The sequence below is a fragment of the Lepus europaeus genome, chromosome 18 (genome assembly GCF_033115175.1).
Source record: "Lepus europaeus isolate LE1 chromosome 18, mLepTim1.pri, whole genome shotgun sequence".
Classification (NCBI taxonomy): domain Eukaryota; kingdom Metazoa; phylum Chordata; class Mammalia; order Lagomorpha; family Leporidae; genus Lepus; species Lepus europaeus.
The window spans coordinates 16,192,294-16,211,512 of record NC_084844.1 but is presented as its reverse complement, the minus strand read 5'-3'; the positions used below and the strand labels follow the sequence as shown (position 1 = coordinate 16,211,512).

At 44.4% G+C, this 19,219-nt stretch overlaps 1 protein-coding gene and 1 long non-coding RNA gene across 3 annotated transcripts in view; one reads left to right on the top strand and one right to left on the bottom strand.

Moving 5' to 3' along the window:
* Window positions 1-14,295, top strand: part of EFCAB3 (EF-hand calcium binding domain 3) — a 41,799-nt gene extending 27,504 nt beyond the window's left edge. Inside the window, exons 8-11 of the mRNA XM_062175242.1 lie at window positions 5,704-5,897; window positions 6,219-6,403; window positions 10,048-10,170; window positions 13,969-14,295. Of these exons, the coding sequence (XP_062031226.1) occupies window positions 5,704-5,897; window positions 6,219-6,403; window positions 10,048-10,170; window positions 13,969-14,295 (829 nt within the window). The remainder of the gene's footprint in view (window positions 1-5,703; window positions 5,898-6,218; window positions 6,404-10,047; window positions 10,171-13,968) is intronic.
* Window positions 14,296-15,239: 944 nt separating this feature from the next.
* On the bottom strand, window positions 15,240-19,172 carry LOC133746619 (uncharacterized). Of its 2 annotated transcripts, XR_009864244.1 has the most exons (4): window positions 19,078-19,172; window positions 18,283-18,427; window positions 17,856-17,977; window positions 15,240-15,496 (listed from the first exon to the last, which is right to left on the bottom strand). It is a non-coding gene; the product is annotated as an uncharacterized LOC133746619 (long non-coding RNA). The 2 variants fall into 2 exon arrangements; XR_009864243.1 differs by lacking the exon at window positions 19,078-19,172 and having other exon boundaries at window positions 18,283-19,045.
* Between the last annotated feature and the right edge of the window lie 47 nt (window positions 19,173-19,219).

Sequence of the window (19,219 nt, the reverse complement as noted above, 5' to 3'; positions counted from 1 at the left end):
ACCCTGTTATAATGTTATTTCCCTTCCAATTATTTTTAAAAGATTTACTTATGTGTGTATTTATTTATTACAGGCAGAGTGACAGAGAAAGAGGGAGAGACATAGAGAGGAGGATTTTCCGTCTCCTGACTCACTCCCCAAATGGCCACAACAGCCAGGACTTGGCTAGTCCAAAGCTGCAAGCCAGGAGTCTCCCACCTGAGTGGCAGGGACTCTGGTCTTGAGCCCTGCTCTGCTGCCTTCCCAGACACATTAGTAGGGAGCTGGATCATGCGCAGAGCAGCCAGGACTCCAGTTGGCACTCCGATATGGGATGCCAGTGTCAGCTTAACCTGCTGCACCACAATGCTGGCCCCAGTGTGTCCTATTAGTATGTATCAATCTTTTAAAAATTTCAGATCTCTTTAATAAAGCAAGTCTCCAGACAGTGCTGACAGTGGAGCTCCCACTCAATCAGACCCACATAGCAGAGTTTCTAACTGGCTTGAAAGAGTGACTACTGGGGCCGGCCCTGTGGCGCAGTAGGTTAATCCTCTGCCTACGGCACTGGCATCCCACTGCTCCACTTCCGATCCAGCTCTCTGCTAAGGTCTGGGAAAGCAGTAGAAGATGGCAAAAGTCCTTGGGCCCCTGCACCCACGTGGGAGACACGGAAAGAAGCTCCTGGCTCTGGTTCTTGCGGCCAACTGGGGAGTGAACTAGCGAATGGAAGACCTCTCTCTCTCTCTCTCTCTCTCTCTCTCTGCCTCTTCTTTTTCTGTGTAATTCTTTCAAATAACGAAATAAATAAAATTTAGAAAAAGAAAAAAAATAAAAAAACACCACAAAAAAGTGACTACTCTTGCTCTAACATATGAATAGACATTCAAGGATTAGGAGATATTTAAGGAAAACCTAGGTTGTCAAAGAAAGATTAAAACAGAAAGAAAGAAGGAGATGAAGAATGGATTCAGGAACCAGAGATAACGCATTACATAGAAGAATATTATAAAATTTTCTAAGAGATGAGAGTTTGCATTCATGAAATAAGAACAGGAAACTATATAAAATAAATATGCAAATGAGAACCAAAACATAAAGTTGAAGCTCTTGGAAATTAAAAATAGGAGAGTACAAATGAAATATTCCATTCCGGAAATATCACAGAATATTAAAGACAGAGAAAAAATTAAAAAGGTAAGAAAATCAATCCAACATTAAATAATAATCTTTCAAGACAGTGAATGAGAAAACCAAATGAAGGAAGGAAATTTTTTTATTTTTTTAGAAAATTTTATTTAATATAAATTTTGAAAGTACAACTTTTGGATTATAGCGATTTTCCCCCCATAACCACCCTCCCACCCACAAACCATCCCATCTCCCACTCCCTCTCCCATCTCATTCTTCATCAAGATTCATTTTTAATTATCTTTATATACAGAAGATCAACTTAGTATATACTAAGAAAAGATTTCAACAGTTTGCACCCACACAGACACACAAAGTATAAAGTACTGTTTGAAGACTAGTTTTACCGTTAATTCACATAGTACAACACATTAAGGACAGAGATCATTTTAGTTACCAGGGAAAAAACTCTAAAAGCCTCCAATAAGGAAAAAATATTTTTCTATACAAAAAAGGAACATAAGACTTCTGGAATACAAAAGACAGTGGACCAATGCATGAAGAAAAATTATTTCCAACCTAACCTATCAAACTGTTCAAAGTATAAAGGTGAAGAAAATTTTGGATTATCAAAGCTCAAAGAGTTTTCTGATACATTCTTCCTCAGGAAGCTCCTACAGGATACAACTTCCCCCAGGAGGAAGAATACACAATAAATTGGAAGGCACAGCATCCACCAAACAGAAGACACAAATAGGAGAGAGGTAGAAGGATTTCCTCCCCAAAGAATGGTGAAGAAAACGTCTGGGTCAAGAGCCAAAATATCTCTTCAGGCCGGCGCCATGGCTCAATAGGCTAATCCTCCGCCTTGCGGTGCCGGCACACCAGGTTCTAGTCCCGGTCGGGGCACCGATCCTGTCCCGGTTGCCCCTCTTCCAGGCCAGCTCTCTGCTGTGGTCAGGGAGTGCAGTGGAAGATGGCCCAAGTGCTTGGGCCCTGCACCCCATGGGAGACCAGGAGAAGCACCTGGCTCCTGCCATCAGATCAGCGTGGTGCGCCTACCGCAGCGGCCATTGGAGGGTGAACCAACGGCAAAAAGGAAGACCTTTCTCTCTCTCTCTCTCACTGTCCACTCTGCCTGTCAAAAAATTTTAAAAAATAAAATAATAAAATAAAATAAAAGAAAAAGAAAAATTAAAAAAATATATATATCTCTTCAATACAAAAGTGGAACATACAGAAATCCTGGTGTGTTTGAATCCGGATCTCACCAGAACCAGGGTACCAACACACCTTACATGTGTTGAGTTTTTACTTTGCTTCACATTCTGTCCTAAGGTCTTCGCATGTGTTACTTCATTTACTCCTCATACTGATACTATGAAGTAGAGAGAAACTCAAACACCCGGAAAATGGAACTGAATGAATTGTTCAATGAATTCACTGGAATGTCGGGAAAGCTGTGAAACCTGAGACAGCACCACTGTTGATAGGTGAAGGAAATGTGTGAAGAGTGGGCTCACCCAGGATATCTCAGGGCCTCCATGCAGGCTCGATTTTTCATTTTGGATATATATAATATTTCCATTTATTAAACTTCTTAATATCATGTTGCTGAAAATATCTCTCCTATATTTTTAGATACACCCCAAAATTCTGCATAACTGGTCTATGCAAATATAGTAGGATTATATAACTTGTAGGAACAAAAGCACAGATAAGACGATGGCTTGATTATGAAACATACATGAGGGGCCAGTGCCATGGCGCAGTAGGTTAATCTTCCACCTGGGGTGCCGGCATCCCATATGGGCACCAGTTCTAGTCCCAGCAGCTCTTCTTCCAATTCAGCTCTCTGCTGTGGCCTGGGAAAGCAGTAGAAGATGACCCAAGTCCTTGGGCCCCTGCACCCACATGGGAGACCAGGAAGAAGCTCCTAGCTCCTGGCTTCAGATCGGTGCAGCTCCAGCCATTGCGGCCATCTGGGGAGTAAATCAATGGATGGAAGACCTCTCTCTCTCTCTGTCTCTCCCTCTCACTGTCTGTAACTCTTCCTTCAAATAAATAAATAAATAAATCTTTAAAGAAAAAGAAACATACATGAAACAATTAGTGTAAATACGGTATGTAACTGTCAAACAAAGATCAGAATTTCAGGAAAGAAGGAAGGCTATAGGCTAGAGAAGAAGTCTTCTAGCATAAGTATGTGTCAGAGTCACCTGGGGTGATTTCTAAGACATTAGACTCAGCATTGATGATTTAGTAGACTTACAAGTATGGCCTAGGATTTGTATTTCTTTTTTCTTTTTTCTTTTTTGACAGGCAGAGTTAGACAATGAGAGAGAGAGAGACAGAGAGAAAGGTCTTCCTTCCTTTGGTTCACCCCCTAAATGGCTGTTACAGCCAGTGCGCAGCGTCAATCCGAAGCCAGGAGCCAGGTGCTTCTCCTGGTCTCCCATGTGGGTACAGGGCCCAAGCACTTGGGCCATCCTCCCCTGCCTTCCCCAGGTCACAGCAGAGAGCTGGACTGAAAGAGGGGCAACTGGGACAGAATCCGGTGCCCCAACTGGGACTAGAACCTGGAGCGCCGGCGCCGCAGGCAGAGGATTAGCTAAGTGAGTGGTGGCGCTGGCCGTAGAATTTGTATTTCTAGTAAGTTCCCAGTGATGCCAAGAACTATATACATAGAATATAGACCATAATTTGAAGGGAAGAAAAGCTGAACCTCAAAGGAGCTGGTGTGAGTTAAATGACATTAAGAGAACTAAAATTATTTTCAAAGTGAGGACGTTGTAGATAGTTAAGTTCAGGGTAGGGAAAGACGTATCTGATTATAAATGAGAATAGAGTCAGAATGCCACAGTCACATCTATGCCCCCATGGCTGCAGCACACACATTAGAATGAGCTCTTTCCTGCTAGGCTGAGAAGGGGAAAAAAAGGTTGCCTGTCATCTTCCCAGAGAGAAGCGAAGCCTCCTCATGCTGTTCTAGACTGAACTCTAGGGCTGGCGCTGTGGCGTAGCAGGTCAAGCTGGCGCCTGCAGTACTGGCATCCAATATGGGTGCTGGTTTGCGTCCCTGGCTGCACCACTTCCAGTCCAGCTTCCTGCTAATGTGGCTAGGAAAAGCAGTTGAAAATGGCCCAAGTGCTTGGGCCCCTACACCCACATGGGACCTGGATGAAGCTCCTGGCTTCTGGCTTCAGTCTGACCCAGCCCCAGCTACTGCAGCCATTTAGGGAGTGAACCAGTAGAGGAAGAGCTCTCCTCTCAACTCTCTGGAACTCTGCCTTTCAAATAAATAAATAAATCTTTACAAAACAGAAAGAAAGAACAATCTGACCATAGAATAGTAAGAAACAACGCCGGGGACCTTTGTCCTCTGAGGCAGCAGGAAGAATGGCTGTCTGATCAGCACAGCTAACAGGCAGGTCTGCCACACTGTGCTGAAGCCTCCTCCACCACAGCAGTGAGAAGCAAATCCTTCCACCTCAGAAGCAGTGCACGGCCAGGCCCTTGCCCCAGCGCGGTGAAGTGCACCCTTCTCGCAGCAAGGATCTCATCTTTGAGTCGTTGATGTCTGAGGCATTCGTTTTTTGGTATCTGTGTACTGTGAATTAGAATACCTTATCAGATATAGCCTGCTGAATTTATGCTTAAAGATGAATAAAGTACCCTGTCACCTATCTCCTAAACCTGTTCGTACACACATACAGCATCCACCCCCCCCACCCCACCCCAAAAAAAAAAAGACTGGAAAGAAATGCCATCAGTAGTGATTTATGCTGAACAGTAACATTACTGATAGCATTTTCTTCTTTATATTTTCCTAATTTCTCTGTAATAAGAATTTCTTTTAATGAAAAAAGTTGGGGGCCGGCGCTGTGGCTCACTTGGTTAATTCTCCGCCTGTGGCGCCAGCATCCCATATCGGCGCCGGGTTCTAGTCCTGTTGCTCCTCTTCCAGTCCAGCTCTCTGCTGTGGCCGGGGAAGGCAGTGGAGGATGGCCCAAGTCCTTGGGCCCTGCACCCCATGGGAGACCAGGAAAGAAGCTCCTGGCTTCGGATCAGCATAGCTCCGACCGTGGCAGCCATTTGGGGGTGAACCAATGGAAGGAAGACCTTTCTTTCTCTGTCTCACTGTCTGTAACTCTACCTGTCAAATAAAAATCTTTTAAAAATTGCATTTTTAAGCCAACACAGACTGATACAGTATAAGCGGCATTATGAACATATGTATTCAAGCTGGTGCCACCTAAGGGTTTGTCAAGAATCATAGGCTTTCTGCATACAACTGAGAGTCTTTGGGAAGAAGGAAACCAAAGACTAAGGGCTGTAGACATGAAATAGTCAAATCTACTGAAAAGTAGATATTCTACAAATAGATATTATGTTATTATTATGTATGTATACTTATATATGCATATGTATGTATACTCTACAAATGTCATAGAAATAGGCACTCAAGTATTATTGAACGAGTATGCAAATTAAATTTAAGATACATTTATCCCATATGTAAATCTTACTTGTTTACTTCTTGTTGTCCTTTAGTTCTTTTTATCCACTTCTGAATTACTCTTTCTTTTTAAGCTATTTTCGAAGAAAATTCCAGGACACTGGCACAGGAATATATTGGAATCCCTATAGTATGGGTTATGGAAAAAGGAGACTCAGGCCAGATATATGCACACCTCCAAGCTCAAGCACAGCTGCCTTTGCTAATGCTGCCCGCATGACAATAATGAAAGAGAAGGATTTGTTTAAATTTCTTGAAGAGCTCAAGAGTAAGAACCATTTGTTGTCTCCCCACTATTCTAAAGGATTTATTCAGAAGCAAATAGGCCAAGAGCAGGAGCGCAGCCTATGAAGCGTGGCTGGTCCCAGTCACAAATATCATCTGAAAGCAAACGTGCCTCTTCTCTGAGCCCTCAGACACCTGGAGGAAGCCTAAGCCTGGCTGGGTGGAGAGGGGCAAGAGCGCCAAGAAGAGGGGCCGTGGCCCCTGAGGAAAGGAACAGAGAGTGGGGCAGGCACCATATGTTTGTCTTTTAAGTTAATTTCTTCTGACATTGTTTGTGATACTGTTTTTGTTTTGCTCTTTCTAGGATGCAACTCCCCTTCAGATAGCCCATATTCAAAAATACCCATCTTTCCCTTGTTTCCTAACGTGGACGGGGTGGTGATGGGAAAGCCATTCAAAGACATGCAGAAATTAGAAATGCTAAGGAGAAAGGAGCCTCTGAATTTCTTTGAGGACTATTTTTTTCATAAAAGAGACTGGAAAGCACAGGTGAGATTTAGATTACATAACATTAGTTAATTGAAGTACTTAGCAGAACTAATACTATGCTTTTTATAAGTATTTTTAGTCATATTTCTAACCAGATTCTATAGCCATGACCCTGAATTTAAATCCAGGTGTAACTCTTTCATTTAACTGCAACAGATAGTTAAGTTTACTGAAAAATGCAACAGTAGGTTTGGACTTGGAGATGGAAAACATAAGGAGAATAACAAGAAAATGTCCTCAGGTCCTCCGTCCAATATGGAAGATGGTTGGGGGCTTCTCAGAATGAGAGATTCCTGAATTCCTTTCATTTGGATAGAGCGTTATGATATTTGTTAAACCTACAATTGGTTTCATTATGAGTGTTAAAAATATAAGAAAATTGGGGCAGGCGTTGTGGTACAGCAGGGTAAGTTCTGTTTGGGACAATTCAAGTCCCAGCTGCTCCACTTCAGCACCAGCTCCCTGTTAATGCGGCTGAGAAAGCAGCCAAAGATAGCCCAGGTGCTTGGGCACCTGCCACCCACATGGGAAACCCGGATGGCGTTCCAGTCTCCAGGCTTTGGCCTGGCCCAGCCCCAGTTGTAGCCATTTGGGGAGTGAACCAGCAGATGATAGTCTCTTTCTCTAATTTTGCCTGTCAAATAAATAAAACAAATCTTAAAAAAAAGAAGATATAATATTCTGAGCCCTCTATGCACCTGGAAAATTGACAGATAAGGCTATAGTTATAATTACAAGGATTAAATTTAGATTTTTAAAAGTCATTATGTATATATTATATTACCAAATATAAGGGACACTGCTAAATGAATAGGCAAATCCATAATCACAATGGAAGAGTTTGATCACGTATCATCAGAAACTGATAAAGCAGACAAAATTAAATAAATGAATATGCAAATCAACTCCTCCTACAAGAAACTTAACTGTTAAGGAAAACGGAACTGGAAATACAGCTTGATGTAGAATCAGAGTTTAGAAAAAGTGGTTTCAGGACTTGAGATACTTGAGCACATCTGTAGCCACCACAGCTCTTTCTTTTTTTTCTTTTTGACAGGCAGAGTGGACAGTGAGAGAGAGACAGAGAGAAAGGTCTTCCTTTACCGTTGGTTCACCCCCCAATGGCCGCTGCAGCCAGCGCACCACGCTGATCTGAAGCCAGGAGCCAGGTGCTTCTCCTGGTCTCCCATGCGGGTGCAGGGCCCAAGCACTTGGGCCATCCTCCACTGCCTTCCCGGGCGATAGCAGAGAGCTGGCCTGGAAGAGGGGCAACCGGGACAGAATCCGGCGCCCCAACGGGGACTAGGACCCGGGGTGCCGGCGCCGCAGGCGGAGGATTAGCCTTTGAGCCGTGGCACCGGCCCACAGCCCTTTCTAACTGAATCAGATCTCTGGGCATGTGACTCGGGCCTGAGTATTTTGTAAAGTTCTAACATGCAGTCAAGTCTGCAAATCACTGCTCAAGGGAAAGAAAAATTGAATGTAGAAGGCACAGACAGGACTGGCTGTAGGTTCATTCTTTGAAAATAGCCAAGAATTTCAAGACAACAGCAGATCATTAAACCAAATACAGGGCACTCCTAAGTGCAAGGTGTAATTTTACAGTTCGGGCACTCATGAAGCTGGCACTATAGAGAGAAAATATCTAGTAATGAGTAAATAAAGAATAAGGAGGAGACCTTGGCCTTGTAAATCAGGAAAAACTCTCCTATATAAGAACAAGGCGGGGCCGGCGCCATGGCTCAACAGGCTAATCCTCCGCCTTGCGGCACCGGCACACCAGGTTCTAGTCCCAGTCGGGGCGCCAGATTCTGTCCTGGTTGCCCCTCTTCCAGGCCAGCTCTCTGCTATGGCCTGGGAGTGCAGTGGAGGATGGCCCAAGTGCTTGGGCCCTGCACCCGCATGGGAGACCAGGAGAAGCACCTGGCTCCTGCCATCGGATCAGCGTGGTGCGCCGGACGCAGCACGCCAGCCGCAGCGGCCATTGGAGGGTGAACCAACAGCAAAGGAAGACCTTTCTCTCTGTCTCTCTCTCCTCTCTCACTGTCCACTCTGCCTATCAAAAAAAGAAAAAAAAAAAAAACAAGGCAGGAAAAATTAGCTAAAGAATGGAGAAAGGAAAGGTAGAAAGAAGAACTGAGAGAATTCATGTTATCCTAAGTTCCTGGTGTTGCACAGCATAGTGGGGAGACTATGATTCCCAATAACCTAGTAGCTGGGAGCCTTTAATCATAAAGTAATGTCAATAGCAGAGAAATGTTGATTACCCTGTTTGAACAGTACACATTACATACATCTATTGAAAGGTCACGCTGCAGCTCATAAAAATGTATAATTATTGCTAATAAAAAGTCTTGAAAAAAATTTATATTAGATAGCTTTAAAGGGATAAGGCAGTTTAAAGGTCTGGTTTTCCAGCAGCAACTAGGAGCACTGTACTAGAATCAATAGCTAATGAAGAAGAGAACTATCAAGCAATACTGAAGGCCTAAGATTAGGTGATACACATTTTCAAAGAAAGCAGTCAGTGTGGTTATATGATTTCCATGTGCCTTGTTCAGTAGCCCCAAAACAGGGAAAACACACAGCTAGTCCCCGTGAGAAGACTGACAGTACCAGAGGTTGAGCAGTGTCTGGTGGAAGGCACATTAGTTTTTTTTAATATTTATTTATTTATTTATTTGAAAGAGTTACACAGAGAGAGGAGACGTGGGGCGGGGGAGGGGGGTCTTCCATCTGCTGGTTCATTCCCCAATTGGCTGCAACGGCCAGAGCTGCGCTGATCCAAAGCCAGGAACCAGGAGCTTTTTCTGGGTCTCCCATGTGGGTATGGGGGCCCAAGGACTTGGGCCATCTTCCACTGCTCTCCCAGGCCATGGCAGAGAGCTAATTGGAAGTGGGGCAGCGGGACTGGAACCGGTGCCCATGTGGGATGCAGGCACTGCAGGTGGCAGCATTACCCGCTGTGCCACAGCGCCGGCCCCTGCACATTCATTCCCAGTGCTTTGTGATGCCTTGGGAAATTGGGGTCAGGATGGAACTGGCCTCTCTCTGCCCTCCCTGTCCATTCTATACATAAACTATGTGGTGGACACTGCTCCTGTGCAGGCTTCATTATTAAAAAGAATTGACTCAAGGCCCTTGTACACATGGAACACCCTAGGGGCTCTCAAACAGCCACAAATAGTTTGGCAATTATCTTTTTTTTTTGCCAGGAAGAGTTAGACAGTGAGAGAGAGAGACAGAGAGAAAGGTCTTCCTTCCGTTGATTCACTCCCCAAATGGCTGCTATGGCCAGAGCTGCGCCTATCGGAAGCCAGGAGCTGGGTACTTCCTCCTGGTCTCCCATGCGGGTACAGGGACCCAGGCACTTGGGCCATCCTCCACTGCACTCCCTGTCCACAGCAGAGAGCTGGACTGGAAGAGGAGTAACTGGGACAGAATCCAGCACCCCAACCGAGACTAGAACCCGGGGTGCCAGCATCACAGGCGGAGGATTAGCCAAGTGAGCCACAGAGCCTGCCAGCAATTATCTTATAAATCCTATACAAATCATTTTAGAATAAAATATTCTTCTGTTTATTATGTCTTTGTTACATAATTCAAACTAAAATTATCACTAACCTTTTCAAATGTGCACAAAGGCAGCAAACATAAAGCCCATCGACCCTGCCTCCGGCTATGCGAGTGACATGCTCGCCATTGATCAGATGTTCAAGAGAAAGCAGACATGGACGGTGGCTGACGCAGCTGCCATTAAGCAGCACGTGAGTATCTGTTGTTGAACGCCTTCCCAGAAAGCGCTGACAGAAGTATTTTTCACTTCAACACTACACCATAAAACTAAGAAAATTTTTACCTGTTCTGTGTCTTTAAAAAGAGATAAGGTAGCTTCTCATTGTAATCCATTGTAATGACGTTTTTTGCTCTTTAATCCGATGGATTCAAATGTGAAGTATGATGATTCATTCTGCTAATCACCTCTGCAGCTATACTCAGCATCATTTCTGGGACATTTGTTCCTCTGGAAATAGCAAACTAATTAAGGCAGTAAACGTACTGTTGCAGTGAGTGGTGTACTCAGGCAATTATGAGGAGTGAAAGTGTCTTTATTATAGCAGCTAGGAAGATAATAATAATAATAATAGCTTAAAGCGGGGGGCAACACTGTCACAGCAGGTTAGGCCTCCGCTTGCACTGCCAGCATCCTGTATCAGGGTAGCAGTTCAAGTCCCAGCTGCTCCACTTCCAATCCAGCTTCCTGCTGATGTGCCTGGGAAGGCAGTGGTTGATGGCCCAGTGCTGTATTCCTGCTACTAATATGGGAGACCTGGATGGAGTTCCTGGCTTCGGCATGGCCTTGCCCTGGCTGTTATGGCCGTTTGAGGAGCAAGCCATCAAGTGGAAGTGCTCTCTTCCTCTCGGTCACATTGCCTTTCAAATAAATAAACAAATAAATCTTTTTAAAAACAACATTTTAAGGGTGCTTCCTAACTGCCAGGCACTACAAGGACTCTACAAATGCTCTGCAGGTACAGATTCACTTAGTTATCACAGCGACCCTGGCAGGCAGCACTGTTGGCAGCCTTGTCATTTTGCAGATGCACAAACATGTTCAGGGATATGCCCAAAGGTACATAGCTTATAATGCACCAAGGATTCGACGCAAGGACAGCTTGGCTCCAAAATACTCACTTTTAACCACAGCTCTATGCTGCCTTTATACTTTCTAATATGTATTTATTTATTTATTTGAAAGTCAGAGTTACATAGAAAAGGAGAGGCAGAGAGAGAGAGAGAGAGGTCTTCCATCCGTTGGTTCACTCCCCAAATGGCCACAACGGCCAGAGCTGCGCCGATCCAAAGCCAGGAACCAAGAGCTTCTTCCAGGTCTCCCATGCAGGTGCAGGAGCCCAAGGACTTAAGCCATCCTCTACTGCTTTCCCAAGCTATAGCAGCGAGCTGGATTGGAAATGGAACAGCTAGGACTTGAACCAGCACCCATATGGGATGCCAGTGCTGCAGGCAGGCAGGCAGTGGCTTTAGCAGCTACATCACAGCACCAGCCCCACCTATATACTTTTGTGCTCTGACTTCTTATTTTTTTAAATTTTACTTATTTATTTATGTATTTATTTAGAAAGGCAAGGAGACAGAGACAGAAGGAGACAGACAAATCTTGCATCTGATGATTTACCCACCAAATGTCCACAAGAGCCAGGGCTGTACCAGACCGAAGCTAGAAACCAGGAACTGAATCCAGGTCTCCAGGGTGTGTGTTTGGTCCAGAGGTACGGATGTCACATGGAGGGCCACATATCGGAGTATCTGGGTACAAGTTCCAGCTCCACTTCTGATTCCAGCTCCCTGCTAATACGCATCCTATGGAGGTAGCAGGTGATGGTCCAAGAACTTGGGTCCCCCCTACTCCACATGAGGGACCTACACTGAGTTCTGGACTCCTGGCTTCAGCCTGGCCCAGCCCCAGCTATTGCAAGCATTTGGGGAGTGAACCAACAAACGGAAGATCTCTATCTCTGTCTCTCTGCCTTTCAAATAAATTTTGTTCTACCATGTGGGTGGCAGAGACCCACTTACTTGAACCATCACCTGCTGCCTCTCAAGGTCTGCACTGGCAGGAAGCTGGATTCAGAAGCAGAGCCAGGACACTGCCTTAGACACTCTGACATGGACTGTGGCCTTCCAAGTCCATGGCCTCCCACTATGCCAAATGCCAGCCCCTTAGCAATGTTTGTATCTCACAGAGATACACTAGGGTGTATTTATTTTATGCCACTCCCCTTTTGCATTTGACACTAATGATCAAGCTCTCCTTAATACTTCTGCCCCATTGGCTTTATAATATGCATTTTTTGGCTTTCATTGTAGCTCTATATCCTTTTCTCTCTCTAGTATTGATATTTCCTCATTTTCTAGTCTCATTCTACTGCTGTTATCATATACACTCTTCTACCCATTTGTTCAGTAACTGTTTATCTAGAAGATCTGAAATTAGGAGATACCATAAAGAAAAAATGGAGATCATACCCTCAATAAATTTGGAGTGAGGGTGGGAGGCATAGAGAAGGAAATTGGCAATGGTCAACATGGGGTTAATGGAACCACAAAAGTGCACTACTGTAGCCACAGGAACACAGAGTGAGCTGCCAGGCCTCTGTCTCATCAGGGCATGTAGTCACTCTGCTTCCAGACAGAGCCTCCAACCCTGGGTTACCAGCTTCTATAAGGCTAAGAGGCTTTACAGATCAATAGTCTGTCATCCCTATAACCCAGTCAGTTGCTGCAGAATATTGGGGATCTCTGCTTCAGGTCAAGAAACAGCAGGACCAGTATTCTTTGAGCTCCCTCAATCTACGTCCTTGTTTCAGCTGCCACTCTTACAGTGATAACTCTCAGGTCCATCCCTGGCCTAGAATTCTTCACAGTACTTCCGTCTTACCTCACTGACCACCTGATAAACATTCCCACCTCTACGCTATCTCACATCAAGCTCAACATGACCAAAACCAAACTCCTTGTCTTCTGGCGCAAACTGGCTCTCCCTTGGGCATTCTATACCATGGTTGTGGATAGAGTCTTCTACTCAGTGGCTGAAGCTACAAGGCCAGAAGCCATCCCTCACTTAGGCTTTTTGCCTCATTTCTCAGTCCACCAATCAACAAAGCCAGCCCCTCTCGTTCTCCTAGAGGTGTTACCTTCACTCCAGTCCTATTCCACTGCCTCAGTTGAGGTCCTCTTGAGGTCTTGCCTGCCCAACAACTCCTCATTGCTGGACAAGCAGCCTAATCACCGTGGCTAATCCCCACCAAGCACTCTCCACACAGCTGCCAGTGATCTAGCAAAGAGAGTCAACCATTTCACTGTCCTGCTTAGAACTGAACACTTCCCTAAAGGAAAGCAGGGGTTTGCAACTATTTTTCTCCAGACAACTGGGGAACACTATCTACATCCATCACAAACAGTCTACACTGCAGCATGATTTTCATTGAGCAAAGGGCTGTCCTTGGCCTCACTGAGATCCCTGACTTACAAGAGTAAGTCCAGGGACCTGCCTCTCCTCCGTGATTATTGTTTCTCTCCAACTTTAACCTGGACATCTAACAATGCCAAAGTCCACGACGTTTGCTGTCTTTGAGCCTTTGCTTACGCTGTCCCTCTCCCTGGAACACCTTCCCATCACCACTCGTTCCCTCAGTTTGACCCAATCCTTGGTGATCTAATCAGCATTTTCTCTCTGATGGTTCTCCCTGTCCTTGGCTGACCTGGATACCAATTCTATATTCAGATTCTGTCTCCATCACACATTTCTTTCTATTTTACTCTATAATGTTTGTAATACTCTTATAAAATTTCTTCTCACTATTCGCAACTAAACATTTTGATTGTCCATCAGTTCCTAGCCTCCTCCACAGGCACTACCCAACATACAGACTCAGTGACTATCAAGTAGTCTGGGAACATAACTCTGTGATATTTGTAACTGTGGCCTATATATCAAAGATAATTTAAGGTAACTACAGTAAACTTCTTTTCTCTCCCTGCAGGTGAAGAGAGCTACTGATAACTATAATTTAGGAATTGCCCTTGAGCATCGAAAAGAAATGCTAAACCTCTGGCGGAAGATCCGAGGGGATTTGATTGGGATAGAGACTAATAACGAGTCCTTTTATGACACCTTCTCTACTTACACATGGTCCTGGAATGTCTGCCAAGAATTGCTTTCTCCTAAGGACTTACGGTTACATGATGCCTACATGAACAGAAGCTCCTTCCACCACTCCGGCTTCTCTTCCTCACCGGATATCAGTGAGCGCGACACAGAGACAGGAAGAAAAAGGAAAAGGAAAAGTTTCAAAGGATTTCGACAATGAAATTTCTACATTTTTTAAACAGCTCATCGTAAACTACTTTTTCATAGTTATCAAAATTATGCTTTCTTGATTTTGTCTGGTACATTCTTTGCAGCTGGAAATTTTGACATCTTTTGGATTCTGACCAGTAAAATTTAAGTCATAAAATGGTTTCCCTTTTCTAAGTCTCTACTGGTAAATAGGTGCCTAGCAACCAGCTGCAGTCTGCTGCCCCCAGCTGGCTAAAAACTGCCGGAGCCTCGGCTGGAAGGAAGAGATCGGGCCTTTGAGCTAAGGACGCTGCGAGTCATGAGCACCTGAGGTTTTGGTATCCCTGTGAAAGAGACCAGAGACGACAGATGAAAAAGACCTTTCATGTTCATGGAATAGTATCACCAGCGCCCCGGGAACCTTAACTAAAGTAGATGTGCCAAGGTTCCTCAGTCACACACCTGCACACCACCTACTGTTTGGATTACTCTTAAAAATAGATGGTCTCACTCATCACATTTGTTGTTGATGTACTTTAACACATTTAATATAGAAGCACACATAACTGGGGTTGACACTGTGGCACAGTGGGTTAAGCCACCACCTACAGCACCAGCATCCAATATGGACACTGGTTCAAGTCCTGGCTGTTCCACTTCCAATCCAGCTCCCTGCAAATGTCCCAAGTGCTTGGTCTCCTGCACCAATGTGAGAGACCTGGATAAAGCTCCTGGCTCATGGCTTCAGCCTGGCCCAGCCCTGGCCATTGCAGCTATTTGGGGAGTGAACAAGCAGATGGAAGATTCTCTCTCTCTCTCTCTCTCTCTCTCTCTCTCTCTCTCTCTCTCTCCCCACCCCCTGTAATTTGGCCTTTCAAAAAAGAAAGAAATCTTTTAAAGATTTTATTTTATTTATTTGAAAGACAGAGTTACAGAGAGAGGTAGAGACAGAGAGAGAGGTCTTCCATCCGATGGTTCACTCCCCAGATGACCACAACGGCCAGAGCTGTGCCGATCCGAAGCCAGAAGCCAGGAGTTTCTTCCAGGTCTCCCATGTGGGTGCAGGGGCCCAAGGACTTGGGCCATCTTCTACTGCTATCCCAGGTGATAGCAGAGAGCTGGACAGGAAGAGGAGCAGCCAGGACTCGAACTGACGCCCATATGGGATGCCAATGCTTCAAGCCAGGGCTTTAACCCGCTGCACCACAGCACCGGCCCCCCAAAAAAGAAATCTTTAAAAAGAGAGAAAACTTGTTTTGGTTGAAAAAACTTGAAGTCTATGCATAATTTTTTCTTAATATGCATTTCCAATGAACCTTCTGAAGCGCCTACTATGCATGAATTTCAAAAATTTATGTACCAATATCTATCTTTAATTATATTTCCATGAACTTTTTGAAGAACCCTCATATATGTTACATAAAATTTAGTATTTTAATCGTATTTAAGTATGTATTATCCAGAACATTTTGATTCTTCGCAGCTCCACTCTTAAGAGTTCTTAGAACATTTGTCTATGGTTCTTTATGGCTGACCACAGACAGAGCACTTTTAGACTCAGGAAATCTGAATCTACAAAGTTGTAATCCACATTAACCTATTGTTAGGGTAGCAAAAGTGCTTCATCTCCCGTGTCAATACTTATCTAAAAATGTAAGGGGTTAGATCAACTATTTTTAACAGTCTTCCAAGAGACTGGTTTGCAGTTGTGTGACTATGTCCACCCTAACTGGCATACACACACTTTTAAAATTATTATTCTCGAAAAGTATGATCCAGAGAACAGAAATGTTCAATACTGATGAGGACAGATTATGATTTAAAATTATAAAATGACACGAAAAAGCAATGAAAATAGTGAGCAATTCCAAAACTATTTACTGAAATACCCTTGAAGTATTTTTGCATTATCTGAATATGTGAGAGTCTAAAAATATTTGCCATTTTTTACAAACTTGCGATGTTAGAGAAAAGAACCTTATAGATAAGTAATCATATTTCATATTTTCTAATCCAAAATCAAGAATAGTGATTTGACAGGAGACTTTTTTAGAATAGTTAGAGTATAATAGGGAATGTAAGAGACATAATTTGGATGCCAAAATAATAGAATTCTTAGAATATTCCTTGTGTTTACTGGATGACAAGACAGATGTTTCTAAGTAGATCTGTCCAGGAAAATCTAGAATGCACCTTTACATTGTCACCCACCATCAGGACAGTTATCAGTGGGCATCTCTCTGATGAACACAGTATAGCAACTGGTACTCTTCCCTCCTTCCCTCAATCTTTACTGAGTTGCATACCGTGTGCTGGCCAGTGAACAAACATAGCATGTCGTGATCTCACAGAGCTTGGTATCAGAGCTAATTATATCCATTGACTCAGCAATTCCTCCTCCAGAAATTAACCCTTAAGAAATAATTGTGGCCGGCGCCGTGGCTCACTAGGCTAATCCTCCGCCTTGCGGCGCCGGCACACCGGGTTCTAGTCCTGGTCGGGGCACTGGATTCTGTCCCGGTTGCTCCTCTTCCAGGCCAGCTCTCTGCTATAGCCTGGGAGTGCAGTGGAGGATGGCCCAAGTGCTTGGGCCCTGCACCCCATGGGAGACCAGGAGAAGCACCTGGCTCCTGGCTTCCAATCAGCGCGATACGCTGGCCGCAGTGTGCCGGCCACAGCAGCCATTGGAGGGTGAACCAACAGCAAAGGAAGACCTTTCTCTCTGTCTCTCTCTCTCACTGTCCACTCTGCCTGTTAAAAAAAAAAAAAAGAAAAGAAAGAAAGAAATAATTGTGAATGTACAAATGGTTGAGTTATAAGGATGTTTATCATGTTAAATTGTTGGTAGTAAGAAACTTCAAATAGCCTAAATGTCTAATAAAGCATGTGACAGCTATATATAAAACAATACTAGAAGGTCATTAAAAAAATATAAATGTATATTTCAAACAAAGAAATAATATTCCCAGAAATAATATTCTATGGTTAAGTTAAAAAGTAGACAACAACTACCAGGAGGCACCGGGGGACTTTCTTGTATTTTTCTAAAACTTGATTAGGACAATGGATATAAAAATACATATTTTTATGAAAACTTATAGAACTGTACACTTAGATGTATGGTTTTACTTGTACAGATTTGTATATAAATTATAACTCAATGAACTGTTAAAAATAAGGCACAAAGTTTGTTCTGAAACCGTTTTAACTTAAAAATTATTTATGTAAATAAATTAGGGGAGAAAAAAGACTGGAGGACATAAATCAAAGTGTTACTAGTTAAATGAATGCTTGGAATGGACATTTTCTTTTATCTTCCAAATGTTCTACAAAACACATTTTGCTCCGCAATTTATTTCTGCAAGATGGAGGTTGTTAAACCCTTTTAATAACTACCTAGGGCTGCCAGAAAAGCTGAGAACCCTGAAGGAGAGCAAATTCGGATGCCGCTCTCCTTTCCCAGCCCTTCAATTCCAAGAGCATGTGCTTCACCAGCCCAGAATGCCCCCTTCTTAGAAGTGAAAGAAAAACATGAAACAGTTAACTACCCCTGTCCTGAGCAAACATTCAAAACAGTAATCCCCCACTCACCAGCAGAGGGACCCTCAGCGCCTTTGAAACTGGTGTTCTCTGAGCTACAGCCCAGTGTGAAGTCTGTACCACGGAGAACCCACACCGTGTCTTCTAAACTGCTTAGGAAAACCATTTAGGTGCTTCAAACGGTGGAAAGAAAAAAAAAAAAAAATGAGTTCTACAGGCCAAGGATGACTGTATAAAACTGAGGTTAGGACAGTTTAGAACATTTCACAAACCCAGAGATGAGAAACCAAGAAGACAAAAATAAATATAAATCAGCCATCATCTCTTCAAACAACTGACCTTGAGAAAAGATAGAAATCCTTAACTTGTGCTGGAAAGAAGTTTCTATGCAAAGTGTTTCAAAAGACCACAAAAATGCAACTTTTTTTTCCAAATAAAATGCGACTTCTTTATTATCTCTCTTTTCTTTTATCATTACCTCGCATATCTTTGTGAGGCCAGGACTTGGAGCTTGTTCCCACTCCTCTCGTTGCTCCCTTTGGTTTCACTATAGAACCTGCCGTGGTAACTAGGTCCTTTCCCTCTCTGCCAAGTGGAAGCTTCTCAACCAACCTTATGGTCTCCTAAGAATCAATTTGCAGTAATTACAGAAATAGAAACGTAAGGGGCTGGCGCTGTGGCATAGTGGGCTAAGGTCCGCCTGAGGCGCCAGCATCCCATGTGGGCACTGGTTCATATCCCGGCCGCTCCACTTCCGACCCAGCTCTCTATGGCCCGGGAAGGCAGTGGAAGATGGCCCAGGTCCTGGGGCCCCTGCACCCACGTGGGAGACCTGGAAGAAGCTCCTGGCTCCTGGCTCCTGGCTTCGGATCGGTGCAGCTCCGGCCCTTGCGGCCAACTGCGGAGTGAACCAGCGGATGGAAGACCTCTCTCCCTCTCCCTCTGTCTGTAATTCTCAAATAAATATTTTTTAAGAAAACAGAAATGTGAGCTTGGAAATGCGGTTGTATAACAAACTGTATGTCCACATTATAATCTTGTTTGCGCTAATCAGCCCAGCAGGACGACGCAAAAAGACGGTTAGACTGTTTTTTCAAACGTGTCCTTAGTGTTCCGTTCCATTTGACGGGTAGGCCTAGGCGTTCACTTCACAGACACCACTGCTGCCACGCCCGTGTCCGCACACTAGGGGAAACCGCGCGTGGGCGCCCTCTGCCTGCTCCCCTCGCCCTTGGTGGCCACCCGAGACTCCCGCCTCACAGCCTGCGGGGACCTGGAGCCAAGGCCGCTCCCGCATCCTCCCGAGGCTGCACATCCACCGGCGCCTCTTCGGAGCGAAGGGACTCGGCGCACAAATCCACCAGCTCCGGCCCCTCTCAGCGAGCCCCACGGCCGGCCCACGTCGCGGGCGCCGA